At 35.9% G+C, this 13062-nt stretch overlaps 1 protein-coding gene across 2 annotated transcripts in view; it reads left to right on the plus strand.

The window, feature by feature from the left end:
* The window catches only part of VWA8 (von Willebrand factor A domain containing 8), a 204453-nt gene that overhangs the window by 35623 nt on the left and 155768 nt on the right, over positions 1–13062 (plus strand). For both annotated transcript variants that reach the window (XM_063335017.1, XM_063335028.1), the window contains exons 5-9: positions 2319–2486; positions 4475–4639; positions 5084–5133; positions 5465–5573; positions 8509–8613. In XM_063335017.1, coding sequence (XP_063191087.1) covers positions 2319–2486; positions 4475–4639; positions 5084–5133; positions 5465–5573; positions 8509–8613 — 597 coding nt within the window. The remainder of the gene's footprint in view (positions 1–2318; positions 2487–4474; positions 4640–5083; positions 5134–5464; positions 5574–8508; positions 8614–13062) is intronic.

Consider the following 13062-nt stretch of genomic DNA (forward strand, 5'->3'; position numbering starts at 1 on the left):
CTTCAAATAGTTTTCAATCACCGGAAACTCTGTACTTTCAACATTTTGATTCTATAAGCTAATGATCAGCAGGCAACAGAGTGTCGTAGGCTGTTTCTCAAGATTGCACTGCTAATGGAGAGCATCTTCTTTCTTGAAGTTAAGAATTGGTATATACTTCCATATACTCACAGTCTACCCCTACAGCAGATTGTCTTCATGTATAAGCCCAGGAAAGAGATTCGTGTTGATACTGGAAGCCTGTTATTTCATCAAGCCTTCATCCCTAGAGTGCGTGTGTCAACCTGAGTCAACAAGATTCTGTGGATACTCAAAATATTTTGAAACCATATGAACAGAATGTGTATTTTCCTCTAGCTAGTAAAACTCAGTCATAAAGTCTTCTTAGACTTATAATATGCAGAATCCAACCAACTTGGCAAATAAATTGTTTGTTAAAGCATATTCTGGCTGTATCTCCAAACTGCGTTTAGACAAAATAGCATTTTGTTCATGCCAGGTATTGGACTGGCCACTGGAGATTCAGGTTTTCTATTCAAGCAGGTTGGAGCAGATTTTTGACTTGACCAATGACCTTCCTAGAGAAGAATGTTAGTGCAAAATTTGTCCTTTGTACAACTTCTATGGCATGAGGAGAGAGGAATTTTATTTTGCCTGTAGAATATGATGTCCTGAATTGACCAAAAAAAAAATAAAAAAAATCAATTCACATACTGATTGCTTTTGGAAAGAATTAGTGATTCAGTGGAAGAGAAGTAATCTGAGGACTATTACTTGTTTAATGGGATAATTCCAGGTTCCTCAGATACTGATTATGAGGCTAGGTATTAAAATGTTATATAGAATGTCTTTCAGAGAAGGAGCTTGATCTGGACGTATGTACCAGGATTTGTGAAGGCCTTTTTTCAGTAATGTTTGCTTGAATCCAGATTAGATAAAGGAATTATTTCCATTTTAATAGCGATGTGAAAAGCTTAGGTTATGGCTGATTTGCCAGTAGTTATTTCTGCTTCTATGCTGTACATCTAAATTAGTTAGATTTATCATGTAGTGTCTTCTTTATCTCCTCAGATGGATCTCTGATTGTGTTGTATGCTTTGTGCCATGTAGCAATTCATTCATTGTGCTGAACTATTCTTTTTTTCTAGTTTACGCTTATGCTTTTGTCCTTTCATAGGTAATTGTTATTTTTGTATTGTGGTACCTCTTCATTACTCTTTCTCGTATCTTCCTTTCTTCTCGCTGTCCCAGTTTTTGGCATCTTATTGAATTCATCAGAGATTTCCATCTAGCATCATAGGACAGATTCTTCTGTAGGATTTTATAGGAGAGAAGCTGGGAAGAGATTTCATTTGTTCTGCCTTTGCAACTGTGCTTGTGTCTAAAATTGTGTTAAAATGTTGTAGGAATACAAATGAAGACTCTTTGGTGCCTCTAAATGTTGCCTGTGCCTAAACCTGCCCCATTATTATCTGATTAAACTTCTGCAAATTGGAAGTAGACAAGAATGTACTGAATTTCAGAGTCTTTTACTGGACAGTAATTGTGAGTATTAGATATGAAGTGTAGTTAATTTGCCTGAGTGAATGTCATTGACTGCAAGGAAGTTGCACAGAATTACCAGCACCAGAGTTTAGTTTTACATTTTGGCTCCACGTTATGCACTTAAATAAACAGCCACATATAAACTAATAAAGTGACATATAGACAAGAAATCACTTTCTATCCCAAAGGCTCCAGAGGATCATCAAGATAACGGCTACATTTTTATTCAGGCTTTGAGAAGACCATGTTCAGTCAGAGAATAATAATTCTAAATCTTTTAATTTTTATCACAGTTTTTAACGTCTGATTATTTATAGCAGTATTTTGTTTTTATCATCCATGTTTGCTTTCAATAGATCTGTGTTCTAGTCGGACTAGAGAAATGTACTGAGGATGAATTACACTGGTGCATAACCAGAGCAATCCAAAGGTATACCTGACTTTTGTCTAACTATTTTAATATAATTGCAAACATGTAAAACATATAAAAATGTCTGCAAGGTTTTACATTTTATTCTGTTAGAACAAGATACTGGAACTTAGTTTCGGCAGTCCCTATAATAGTTCGGAGATAGAAGTCCAGCTCATGAGTGCGTAGCACTGTTAAAGCAATCAGCTGTCACTCTTCCTGATCACTACTCAATCTTATTGATTCTTACAGAAATGAATGCTGTTTTGGGAAGCACCTTGGAGGTCCTTTTTCAGCAGGATTTCACGAGATATGTAATGTTTATTTCTATCATAATTTTTTTTTTTTTTTAATTTTTGAAAAGTGTGCAGTTCGTGCAGCTACCGAAGGCAGAATCCTGGTGCTGGAGGGTTTGGAGAAGGCTGAGCGGAACGTCCTGCCAGTGTTAAATAATTTGCTGGAGAATAGGGAAATGCAGCTTGAAGATGGTCGTTTTCTCATGTCTGCAGAGCGTTATGACAAACTTCTGCAGGTATGAAAATGCTGTTTGGATTTTCCATTTTTGTTTTCCTTGATAGTGCTGAAATACCATTATGAAGGGGAGAGTATGTATGAGCTAAATGAGGGGAAATCTCAACAAGGTGTTTTTCCAGGGATGTTTCATGGGATAAAATAGGCAGGGTGAAAACTATGTGAGAAGTCAAACTACTGCTTGCAACAACAGCAAAAAAAAATTTTTAAAAAAATTGTATCTATCTTGTCTGTCTATGTGAAAGAGAGTAGTCCATGTTAACCGTGCCTGAAGCCTGTTTCTAAAATGTGAAAGCCACGATGTGAGAGTAACCACTTGGGAAAAGAGATTTAAGGTGAAATTGTTCCCATGAAATTCAGATAATGCTTCAACACTGCAATAGCCTTGTTGCTCAGCTTTTAAAATGTTCGGATACCAAAAAAATGATGTCAAGATGAGTGACGCTATATTCATCAGCATTGTCTTGCCTTCAGTTTACAAAAGCATATGTAAACAGCCAATCTAAATTATAGGAAATGGTTAGAGAATTATTTTTTTTAATAGGAAATGGGATTTTAGTATCTGCTGCCATTGCTACTTTAGCCATTTTCCTTTTTTGGGGGGGCTTTGAGTCCTACTGCTGAAATTTAAGCGGATACTTTTCAGGCTTTTGGGGATAATCAGTAAATTAGTAAATCTCATCAGAAGTTTCCAGTACTGCTTGGCATCTTACTTTCACATACTGTAGTTTCTGATCATGTACCTGTCAGTCTCTTGTAACAGCCTGACCCCTGATCACTCATGTTCCTGTCTGTTGTACCTAACTGTGGTTAGGTACGTAATTCAGACCCATGTGGCACAGCAAAGAATTTTGCAATAAGCCTTCTGTCATTGACCCCGATTGTATGAAGTTGCCAACTATGCAAAGGATTTCTGAAAATGTAGCATTATTTCCTATACCTCTTACCCATGGTTACACTTCTTCCGATCCATACCTTTTCCGAAAACATTTTGATGGTGTTTAATTAGTAGATGCAGTTGTTGGAAGCATTATTACAGTATTTTAAAAGTAATCTTTTAAAATGGAATTGTATTTAGAGACTGAAAATGAGAATTCAAACTTAGACAGGATTTGGTTGCAATTATGCAAAACATCTTCCTCTTTTCTTATTTCCTTTTTAACACTTTTTTGATGATGAAATGTTTCAAAATGAGTGCCTGAGGCACATGGCTAATAGTGTATGAATTAAATAAATCTCTTGCTACGATACTAAATCTAATATTGTTGGTTTGTTGTTTGGGGAATATTGTATTATATAAGCTAATGTTCGTTTTGTCGTCTCCTGTGTGAATAATTACTGTACATCTAGGTCTGCAGGAAATGTACTTAAATATGGTTTCAAGGAAGATTTAACTGTGACGTGGGAAGACTAAAGGTTACATTTTTTGTATGCAATGAATCTTTTACATGACAACAACTGAAATACGACAATTAATGTCCTTGTGAAGGAGCCTAGTTCTGTATTATTGCTTATAATAAAGCATAATTCGTAAATGAAACTTTTTAAATGCAGACTTTAGTCTCCTTTACAGTTGTAAGAGGGTAAAAAATAAGAAAAAAAACTTGCTTATGGTAACCCACTTATAATGTTTTAGAATAAAATAAATTTTGTGGTCTGTTTATTTTCTATTCTTTGTGAAAACAATGTTGTATTGATACCTTTTCAGTGTTAGCGATCTGTGGGGTCTTTGGTCAAATTGCTACACGCCTGAGAGCTGCATCTAATCAAGCATTCTATCTACGTTCATTTTGGAAAAACTTGCGTTTACCATCCACAAATTTGACTAGTCCAATGCTTTCTAGCTCTTCTGAATTAAAGATGAGAACATTGCCACATTTAGGTTGAAGGACCAGGACTGTTAGTCATTGTGCACCTTAGTCATCATAAGTTTTTAATGATGTAATGTGTTTTTTTTTTCTTCTTGTTGCTTTATTTTAATTAATTTAGGATCATACAAAATCAGAGTTAGATTCATGGAAGATTGTTCGGGTTAGTGAAGATTTTCGAGTGATAGCTTTGGGCCTGCCGGTACCTAAATACTCTGGTAACCCTTTGGATCCACCCCTTCGCTCTCGATTTCAAGCTAGAGATGTTTATCATCTGCCCTTTAAGGTAAGTGTCCTAGCAGAAGACTTCCAGTATCTGTACTGAGTAGAGCTAATGTTTTGACATTATGCTTTACTTACCTCACCTCTGAAAAGAATCCTTGAGTAATAAATTTATCTTAAAGGGTATTTTTCATACTGGGGCCTAATAAATTCCTGAAAAGCAGGCTTAGAGTTGCCAAGGAATGCTACAGCAGAAATATAACTTCTGTAAAACAAAATAACCCTAAAAGAAAGATTTTATAATCTTTCTTTTTTTGTTGGGTTTTTCTTTTGTGTTTTTTTTTTCTTTTTAATAAAATAAAATTAATTCTGTGTCAAGGAAGGAGCGAGTAGACTCCACGTGTCTAAATTAGAGGGAAAAATAGAAGATGCCTCATACATCATGAGCTGTGACCCACAGCATGATCCCCAAATTAATTTATTCTGTGTTTTTATGTTCTTTTTTCAGGACCATCTTCAGCTATTATATTCAATTGGATCAAACATTTCCACAGAGAGGTAATTCTTCATAATTTAAAAAAATTAAAATGGAATGAATGAAGAAAAGTGATGTCCTTTCAGGATTCCGTGCTATTTTTATATCTTCTGTCACTGCATAGAGACTAGAACTGAAGAAGTTTTTTAATATGTGTGGGTGTATGCTCACACAGCTTTTCATATGCAGCCTTCACATAATGAATCCTTAATGCTTTAGAACTTCAATCACACCTTACTTATTTGCACTCAGAAATAGTTTCAGCATCTTGTACTGTATTTAACTTTCTAGGCTTTAGTATTTTAAATATAGATAGCATGTATAAAACTCTGTAATTACTTTTTTCCTCTGCAGAATTTCTCAGCTCCTGTCTTTTGCTACAACTCTCTGTTCTCAAGAATCTTCTACATTGGGACTTCCAGATTTTCCGTTAGACAGCTTATCGGCTGCAGTTCAGATTTTGGTATGTGCGTACACATGTGCTGTGAAACTGTATGGGCTTAAAATTTTTCAAAATTAGATCTGGATTATTCGTGCTGTTCGAAGAAGATTAACATGAACATTTAAAAAATAAACCCAAAAAAACTAAGGATGGTTTGAGGGAGAAAAGCCCCGTCAGATGTCTCTGGATGATAATTTAACCAAGTATATAGCATAATACTGAAGGACAAAGTATGGAATGACACAAGATTTGTGATGTGATTAAATGGATCTTAGTGCTCAAAATAATGGTTTTTATTCTGCTAAATCATCTTACCTGACTTCAATGGCATCTACAGGTTACCTGATGACACTGAGGTAGTCACTGGAGAAAAATAAAAAGCACAGCCTAAAAGTGCCTCTGACTTAATGGTATGCATGTAAATCAGATTGATTGCATTACAAAGACACCTATTACTCTCCATTGACACCTAAAATCAACAAAAAAACCCAACTATTCAAATGTGGGTATGGGAGACAGTTAAGTTGTATAAGATGAAGTCTACATTAGGTCTTTGGGTTGGCTGGTGGATTTAGAATAAACATAGACATAGAGGGTTACCTGAAGATGCAGGTTGTGCACACTTGAAGATGCAATACTTCCTGACAGCTGCAATCCATAGGGAAATATAACAACTGTGCACTTGCTGAGTTCACAGTGGCAGATCAGGTAGGTCAGGACTAAAGCTGTGTCAGTCTTTCTGCTTTCCCTGACAGGCTTTTGTCCCTTGGACTTTATAATTACATGGTAAAAAGTCAAAGTAAAATCAGAAGGTGCTTGCTGAAGGAGGTCAGGAAGATGAGATCTGTATGAAGAGAGAGAGGGACTGGTGCCCTTTTGCATGTGGGAGGATGTGATCAACCCAAGAGGGTAAAATATCAGGACAGCTTCACAAACCCTCTCTCCAAGGTGCAGGTGTCTGTAAAAAGGGCTCAGGATAATTCTCTGTTGTGCCTCCTGTGCAATCATTTTACCTATGGTGCTGCTCAATGGCAGATTACTTCTACATATTTTATTGGATTATATACATTAAACCATACCAATTACTTGTGTTACCGTGGTGCTCGGTCTCCTTAGTTGTGCTGGATACTGTCAGACATAATTTTTTTTCTGAATTTGTGATACTACATCAGATGTTAAGAAGTGATTAAAATTCAAGTTCAGAGAAATGAAACGGTATTCGGAGGGCTTTAGAAAAAACGCACATGTTGGATTTTAAAATAAATTGCAACTTTATTCTTTGAGCCCTGTAGTGAAAAATTATTTTTAAATGAATGCCAGATGGCTTTCAGAGTAATGGAAAGAAAATGAGCCCTAAGCTATTATCTAAACTGTGGAATGAAGGAAGCATTTTATTTTACATTAGAGAACGTGAAGTGTTATCATTGTATGACAGTGTCTTTTTTAGGTAGACAAGGACTGTTTCTTTTAGAATTAGTTTTAATCACTTGGTTTCCTAAGCCAAGTGTTCTCAGAGGTTCTAGCTATAGCATTTTTCCTTCGCATACTGGGTCGCTGCCATCCTCTACTTCTAGCTTGGTTGATTTAACTGTTTAAAAGTGTGGAGGGAATGCGTTGTAATGACCATCTTCTTGTCTTCTATCATGGATTCACACAGTCCCAAAATGTATTTCTTGGGTCAAAAACTCCTGCCTGATGAAAAGGAGAATTTTTAATAGGGTGCTGTTCTGAAGAGGCTAATTTCATATACGCCATTGTAATTAGTATTAATTTGAGATAATGTGGACAAATTATAAGTTGTGTCTTTATATATAGACAGAGGGCTTTTAAAATGCAATAAAGGGCTCCCTGATCCTTTAAGCAGTACATCTACTACAGTGTCTTAAATGGTTTATTTTTACTGATCTTTTTTTAATATGGAACGTTATAAATAGTATTACTGATTATATGTATGAATTGAATTATGCATTTCATAAAATATGCATCTCCTGATTTCATTTCTAAACAACTCTTCTTTCAGTTTGGTGCCTATGTAAATTAAAGAGTATAGCTGAAAATCAGTTGATTTTATTTGAATTACATTATTTACTTTTAACTTACTTTGATGAAGGCTTAAAAAAGTAGTGCCAGTCCATTGACGGTTTTTCAGTAGTGGTACGCACAAGCAGTCCTTAAAAATTTGCGAGGCTTGTAAACCAACCAATCAAGCAGTACTTTAGGGGTTTTGAAACACTTTTTTCCCTCATGAAAGGCTTTATGTATATGTTTCTTGAGTATTCCTAAATGCACTTCCATTTCTTTCTCTGTTACTGGGGAAAAATAATTGAATCTTTGTCTGGTTCAGGCAGCAACTGACAAAAGAGTTAGTATTTAAAACTAACAAGGAGATAGTATAAAAAAAACCCCAAAAGTGGTTTTCAATTGTGTGTAGAAAGCATACTTAGTAACTCATTTCAAAACAAAACAATGTTGATCAAACCATTCAGAAATTTCTAGGAATTGATTTAAGTAGAATCTGTACAATGTAATAGAATCTAAAATAAATACTAGAAATTGCTGTGAATGAAACGATCATCATTGTAATACAGATTTCTTGTCATATTGATTCTTTTCTAATATTACTATGAAACTCAGCTACCTGCAGTGGGATTTGTCTCTCCTGACCTTAAATGTCTTTAGGTTGCAGTCATTGTAGCTTCCCTTTATGCAGGGGAAATAAAGTAAGTTTTAGGATATAGTTCTTCTAATCTACTTTAGACATTTGTATTATAATTATTTGCACCTGAGAAGTGTCTGTTCTGGTATTCGATTGAATACTGCATGTAATGGTCATTTGTATATTGCCCTTACAGTTTTATTTTAAGTTCAGTGCTATATAAGATTTTTCAGGTTAATAGTTGGATGATCGAATGAGCCAATCGGGTTTTTTTAATTTGTATTTTTTAATTTGAATTAGGATACCTTTCCTATGATGTCAGTCCAGCATATTATTGACCGGCTTTACCCCTATAATGTTTTCCTCGGAAAGGAAGGCAAGACTGCAGTCAAAGACGCGTTAAAAGTAAGTATCGCACATATATATATTATAATTCCAGGGAGTGATGGATTATGACAGTAGTTCTGACTAATGTTACTTCACTACTTCTGCAAAAAAACCCCAAACTCTCAAGTAAACTAAATGGTACATTATTTCTGATTCTAAAACAGGATTTTAAAAGCAAATTTAATAAGCTAGTAGATTTCATTATAGGGAAAGCTGAAACCTCTATGTTCTGTAGAGTATTTAGTCCTCCGTTCAAGACTACAGAAAAACTCTAATTATATAAGTGGGTAATTAACTTGGAAGAAGCTACTTACGTGGTTAAGGTAGTGAAAAGCTTAAAAAATACCTCGGGCATTTGACTTTTAAGAGGAGGCACTAAAATGACAATAGAGATCACATGCACAAAATACATTCAGTATAGCATGATTATAGACTGTATTAGTCTCTGGTTTTGGTCTGTGTTAACCTTTTGTTGCTTGTTGTTGGTCAGATATGTTTTGTTGTTTTGTCCGTGTTTAATAATAGCTTATAAAGCCTATAATTATGCTGGGTTATTCCATTTATCCTTTTAAAACTTTAGCACAGTGCTGGCTTGCTTTCATTTTTGAGTGTGTTGGAGGAGTTATGTATGTTTTTGAAAATTAACATTCAAGACCTAGAGCGTCTTACCCAGCTCTTTCAGACCTGAAAAATAAAAGTTATTTGTATGTGCATACTTAGAAATAACCAATGTTGTAGCTGGTGAATATTTGTTTTTCCTAAAACCAAGCCTATGCGTCAGGGAAACATTTGTAGACCATCCCTGCTGTTGCCTTCCATATACTGCCTTTTTGCATTGCAACTCAGCCCTGTATTCCCAGTTTAACCAGTCTGGTCTCCTACTTGTCTTCCTGAGTTTTGATATGGACGGTCCTCGCATTTGAAGGAGGTTTTCCTGAATGACCTGCTAGCTTTCATGAACCTTCAAAGCTGCCTCCTGTTGGGTCCTACCTGCCACTTCCCTGAAGAAGGCAATCTTGCCTGAAATCCAGGATCTGTAGTCGATGTTACTTGCCTTCATCACTCCCCTTCAGGATTTTGAACTCCATTATTTCATGGTTGCTAACAGCCAAGGATGTCCTTGATTGCCACATCCACAACCGGTTGCTCCTTGTTTGTGAATAGCAGGAGTTGTCTGTGCATTCGCCCCTGCCTAGCCAGTCCAGCGCCTGTGTCGAGACGTTATTCCAGGAAGCTTCAGATATCTAGATTGATTGTGTCATGCTGTGTTTGCGCTTCCATCACATGTCAGGGTGACTGCAGTTGCCCATAAGAACCATTTCAAGGTGGAAATACAGACTTCTATCTGTTAACAGAGCAGTAACAGTCACTTCTGTTCTTAATATGCCTTTATTTTAAATCCTTTGTGTCATTTCGTTTCCCCTGTCAGTTACAGGTGGTGAATGTCTTTATGTTCAGTACCATCAGCTTCCACCATTTTCCATTTCTTTTATTTAATTTTATGTGATGTGCATGCTTTTTCTTCATGTGTAAGATTTGACTAGTAAAATCTTCTTTCTCAATGATTATCTACTTTTGAATACCTCCCTATCATTTACATTTTTCTGTGTTTATTTTCTTTTTTTTTTTTATACTGTTCCTCTTCACTACTTATACGAACTTGTCCTATTATGTCACCAAGTACATTTACAACTCCCTGAAAGGAGGTTGTAGCAAGGAGGGTGTCGGTCTCCTCTCCCAAGTAACAAGCGATAGGACAAGAGGGAACAGCCTCAAGTTGCACCAGGGGAGGTTTAGGATGGATATTAGGAAAAATTTCTTCACCAAAAGGGTTGTCAAGCATTGGAACAGGCTGCTCAGGGAAGTGGTGGAGTCACCATCCCTGGAGGTATTTAAAAGACGTGTAGGTGTGGTGCTGAGGGACATGGTTTAGTGGTAACATGGCAGTGTTGGGTTAATACTTGGACTTGGTGATTTTAAAGGTCTTTTCCAACCTAAATGATTCTGTGATTCTATATAATCCTATTTGGAATTTTATTCTATTTGCACACAGCAAATCTTGTTAAGCAATGAACCTTAAGAAATATAGAAAATAACTGGTTGTACTGAGGAACTTCTGTTTATAATGGTATTTTAGTAATAGCAGTGCCTTAACTGTATTAAATATGGATAAGAAATATTTTTTTTTCCGTTTGATAAGAAATGTGAAGGAAAGGAGTCTGGCAGAAACAAGGTGATTTCTTACTCTACCTTCCTACAGATTTCCAAAGAATGTCCAGCTAATTTTTGCCACTAATACTTCTCTCTGTGTGACAGAATACAGTTAGGAATTACTACAATACTGGTAGGTATTGAGAGTTGAAAAAATAAATACTTGAAGTGTATTTGCAATTGATGGGTTAACTTGTGTGAACTGAATCACTTCTTAACGTCTTCTTAACATTTGAAGTTTCTACACTTCGGAAACCATCAATTTCTATTCTAATTCTTAAAGAAGATCTTAGAAGACCTTGCAAAGGAAAGTATGAATTATGGGCTTTATAATTATTCTGTAATCATGAAATCATGTAATCATGAAATATTGGCATAACAAACTATTTTGACAGATGAACATATGAAATATGATTACAAAAATTAAGATTTTATTTAAGCTTTTTCTCTAGAAGATTTAGATATGGAGAAATCACTGCTTTCAAGGAAAATAGCCTCCAGTTAAACATTCCCAAACAATAAGCTTAAGCACATATGATGTCTCCCACAGTATTGAAGTTTTCTGTCCTGTATACTATTGATAGGCATTTATAAAACTGGTCACCTTCATTTAGGGTGTTTGATGGTTCATAAGGGACTCCAGCTGTTCTCTGCTTATTTCTTCATTGTTCCATAAGCTTTTAGTATTTTACTTCAGATTCATCAGAGATTTTGGGTTTGCCTTTTTAATCCTCACATGCCTTTTGTGTGCCTTTTTCCCGCAGTGTTAGAAAAATCTACATTTTTTTTTAAACCTCTAATCAAGAGAATCTTCCCATCAGTTTTCAGGAACAACATATAGATCAGATTTGTCTTAATAAATGAGCAAGTCCCTGTCATCCTACTATCCAAGTGTTTCGTTTTGCTTTAAGACTCTTCTAGAATTTTTCTTCGTTTTTTTCATGCCTCGATTAATTATGTGCTTACCATCTTGATCTTCTATCAAATAAAAGCTTATTTGTTCCCTTTGACTCATTTTTGTATTATTTGCACCGCCACTTTAAACTTAGCTGAACTCATCTTTGAAAACTGTTTCCCTGCTTTGCGATATGGAATCTTCAGATTACATGGGCACTCTCTCATAGAGAGTGGGCTAATAGTTCAGAGAACTGGAATCTTCTTTCTTGTCTAGACAATTCTGTTCGCTTCTAAGATGTTTCTGTTGCAAACATTGGCCTCAGAAAGGATTTGTTTCCCTTTTATTCCCCCCAAAGTAATTTATAATCTTTGAGGGTTTGCATTAATGAATGCCTTTAGTGCCAATACATACCATTGTAGCGGAATCTGTCCGTCAGACTTCATCTATGTATCTCGTTTTGCAGTTGCAGGTCATATTTCACTTCTTGTGAAGCAGTTCAGTCCTCTTGTTTCTTGAAAAATTCTCTTCCCTTCCCATGCAGAGAATCTTCAAGAAAGATCAGTTGCTTTTGGATGCCTCTTTTGGACAGCTTAGCTGTCTTGTGGGTTTGGCAGAGTGGTTATCTGCTAATACATCTCATTTAATCTCTGTTCCTTTGACCAGCTGGATCACCAGCGTATTCTTTGCAGTTTCCATGCTGAGACACTACTGATCATTAGATACTTCCAAGTGGTCAGAATTCCTTCCCTTCCTTTTTTACAGTTTTTTTACAACCTTTTCTCATGTGTTACTAGGCATGCAGTATGTGGCCTGCTGATTATGGACTGCCAAACCTCTTCCCTTGTTTTTGGTGTCTAGTCTTTTCTTTTTTCTTTCCTCTCGAGTCTGAGGCAATGAGGCTGCCCACTTCTAGCTCTCCAAGCATCTCCCAAATTTTCTGCTACTGAATGTGCTCAATAGTTGCCCTTTCAAGCCACAAATATTTTTTCCTTTGCAGCTATCAACTTGGATTTTGTATAGAGGAAGTTGCTTCTGGCTCAGGCCATGTTTAAGTATGTTTAATGGGTTGTATATCTAATTCCATATCTAGCTATCATAATTCTAAATAAAGAGTTGCATCAAAGAGATCTGTCTTACTCTGAAAGCCACAAATGGTTTTCTTGTTTGACCAGATATAAGTGTGCTACCTTGTTTAATTACTAAATTATCCAGTTCAGCAGCATCTCCATGCTTACATGTGATGAATTCAAATTGCATAAATTCAGTAAGGATCTGCACAGAGATAGACAGTCCTCTTTCACTGTCCTAATTTGGGGTGTAAAAGGCTATCTGGAGGACCCTCAACAACAGGGAAAAAA

Source organism: Chroicocephalus ridibundus, chromosome 1 (genome assembly GCF_963924245.1).
Source record: "Chroicocephalus ridibundus chromosome 1, bChrRid1.1, whole genome shotgun sequence".
Taxonomy (NCBI): Eukaryota; Metazoa; Chordata; class Aves; order Charadriiformes; family Laridae; genus Chroicocephalus; species Chroicocephalus ridibundus.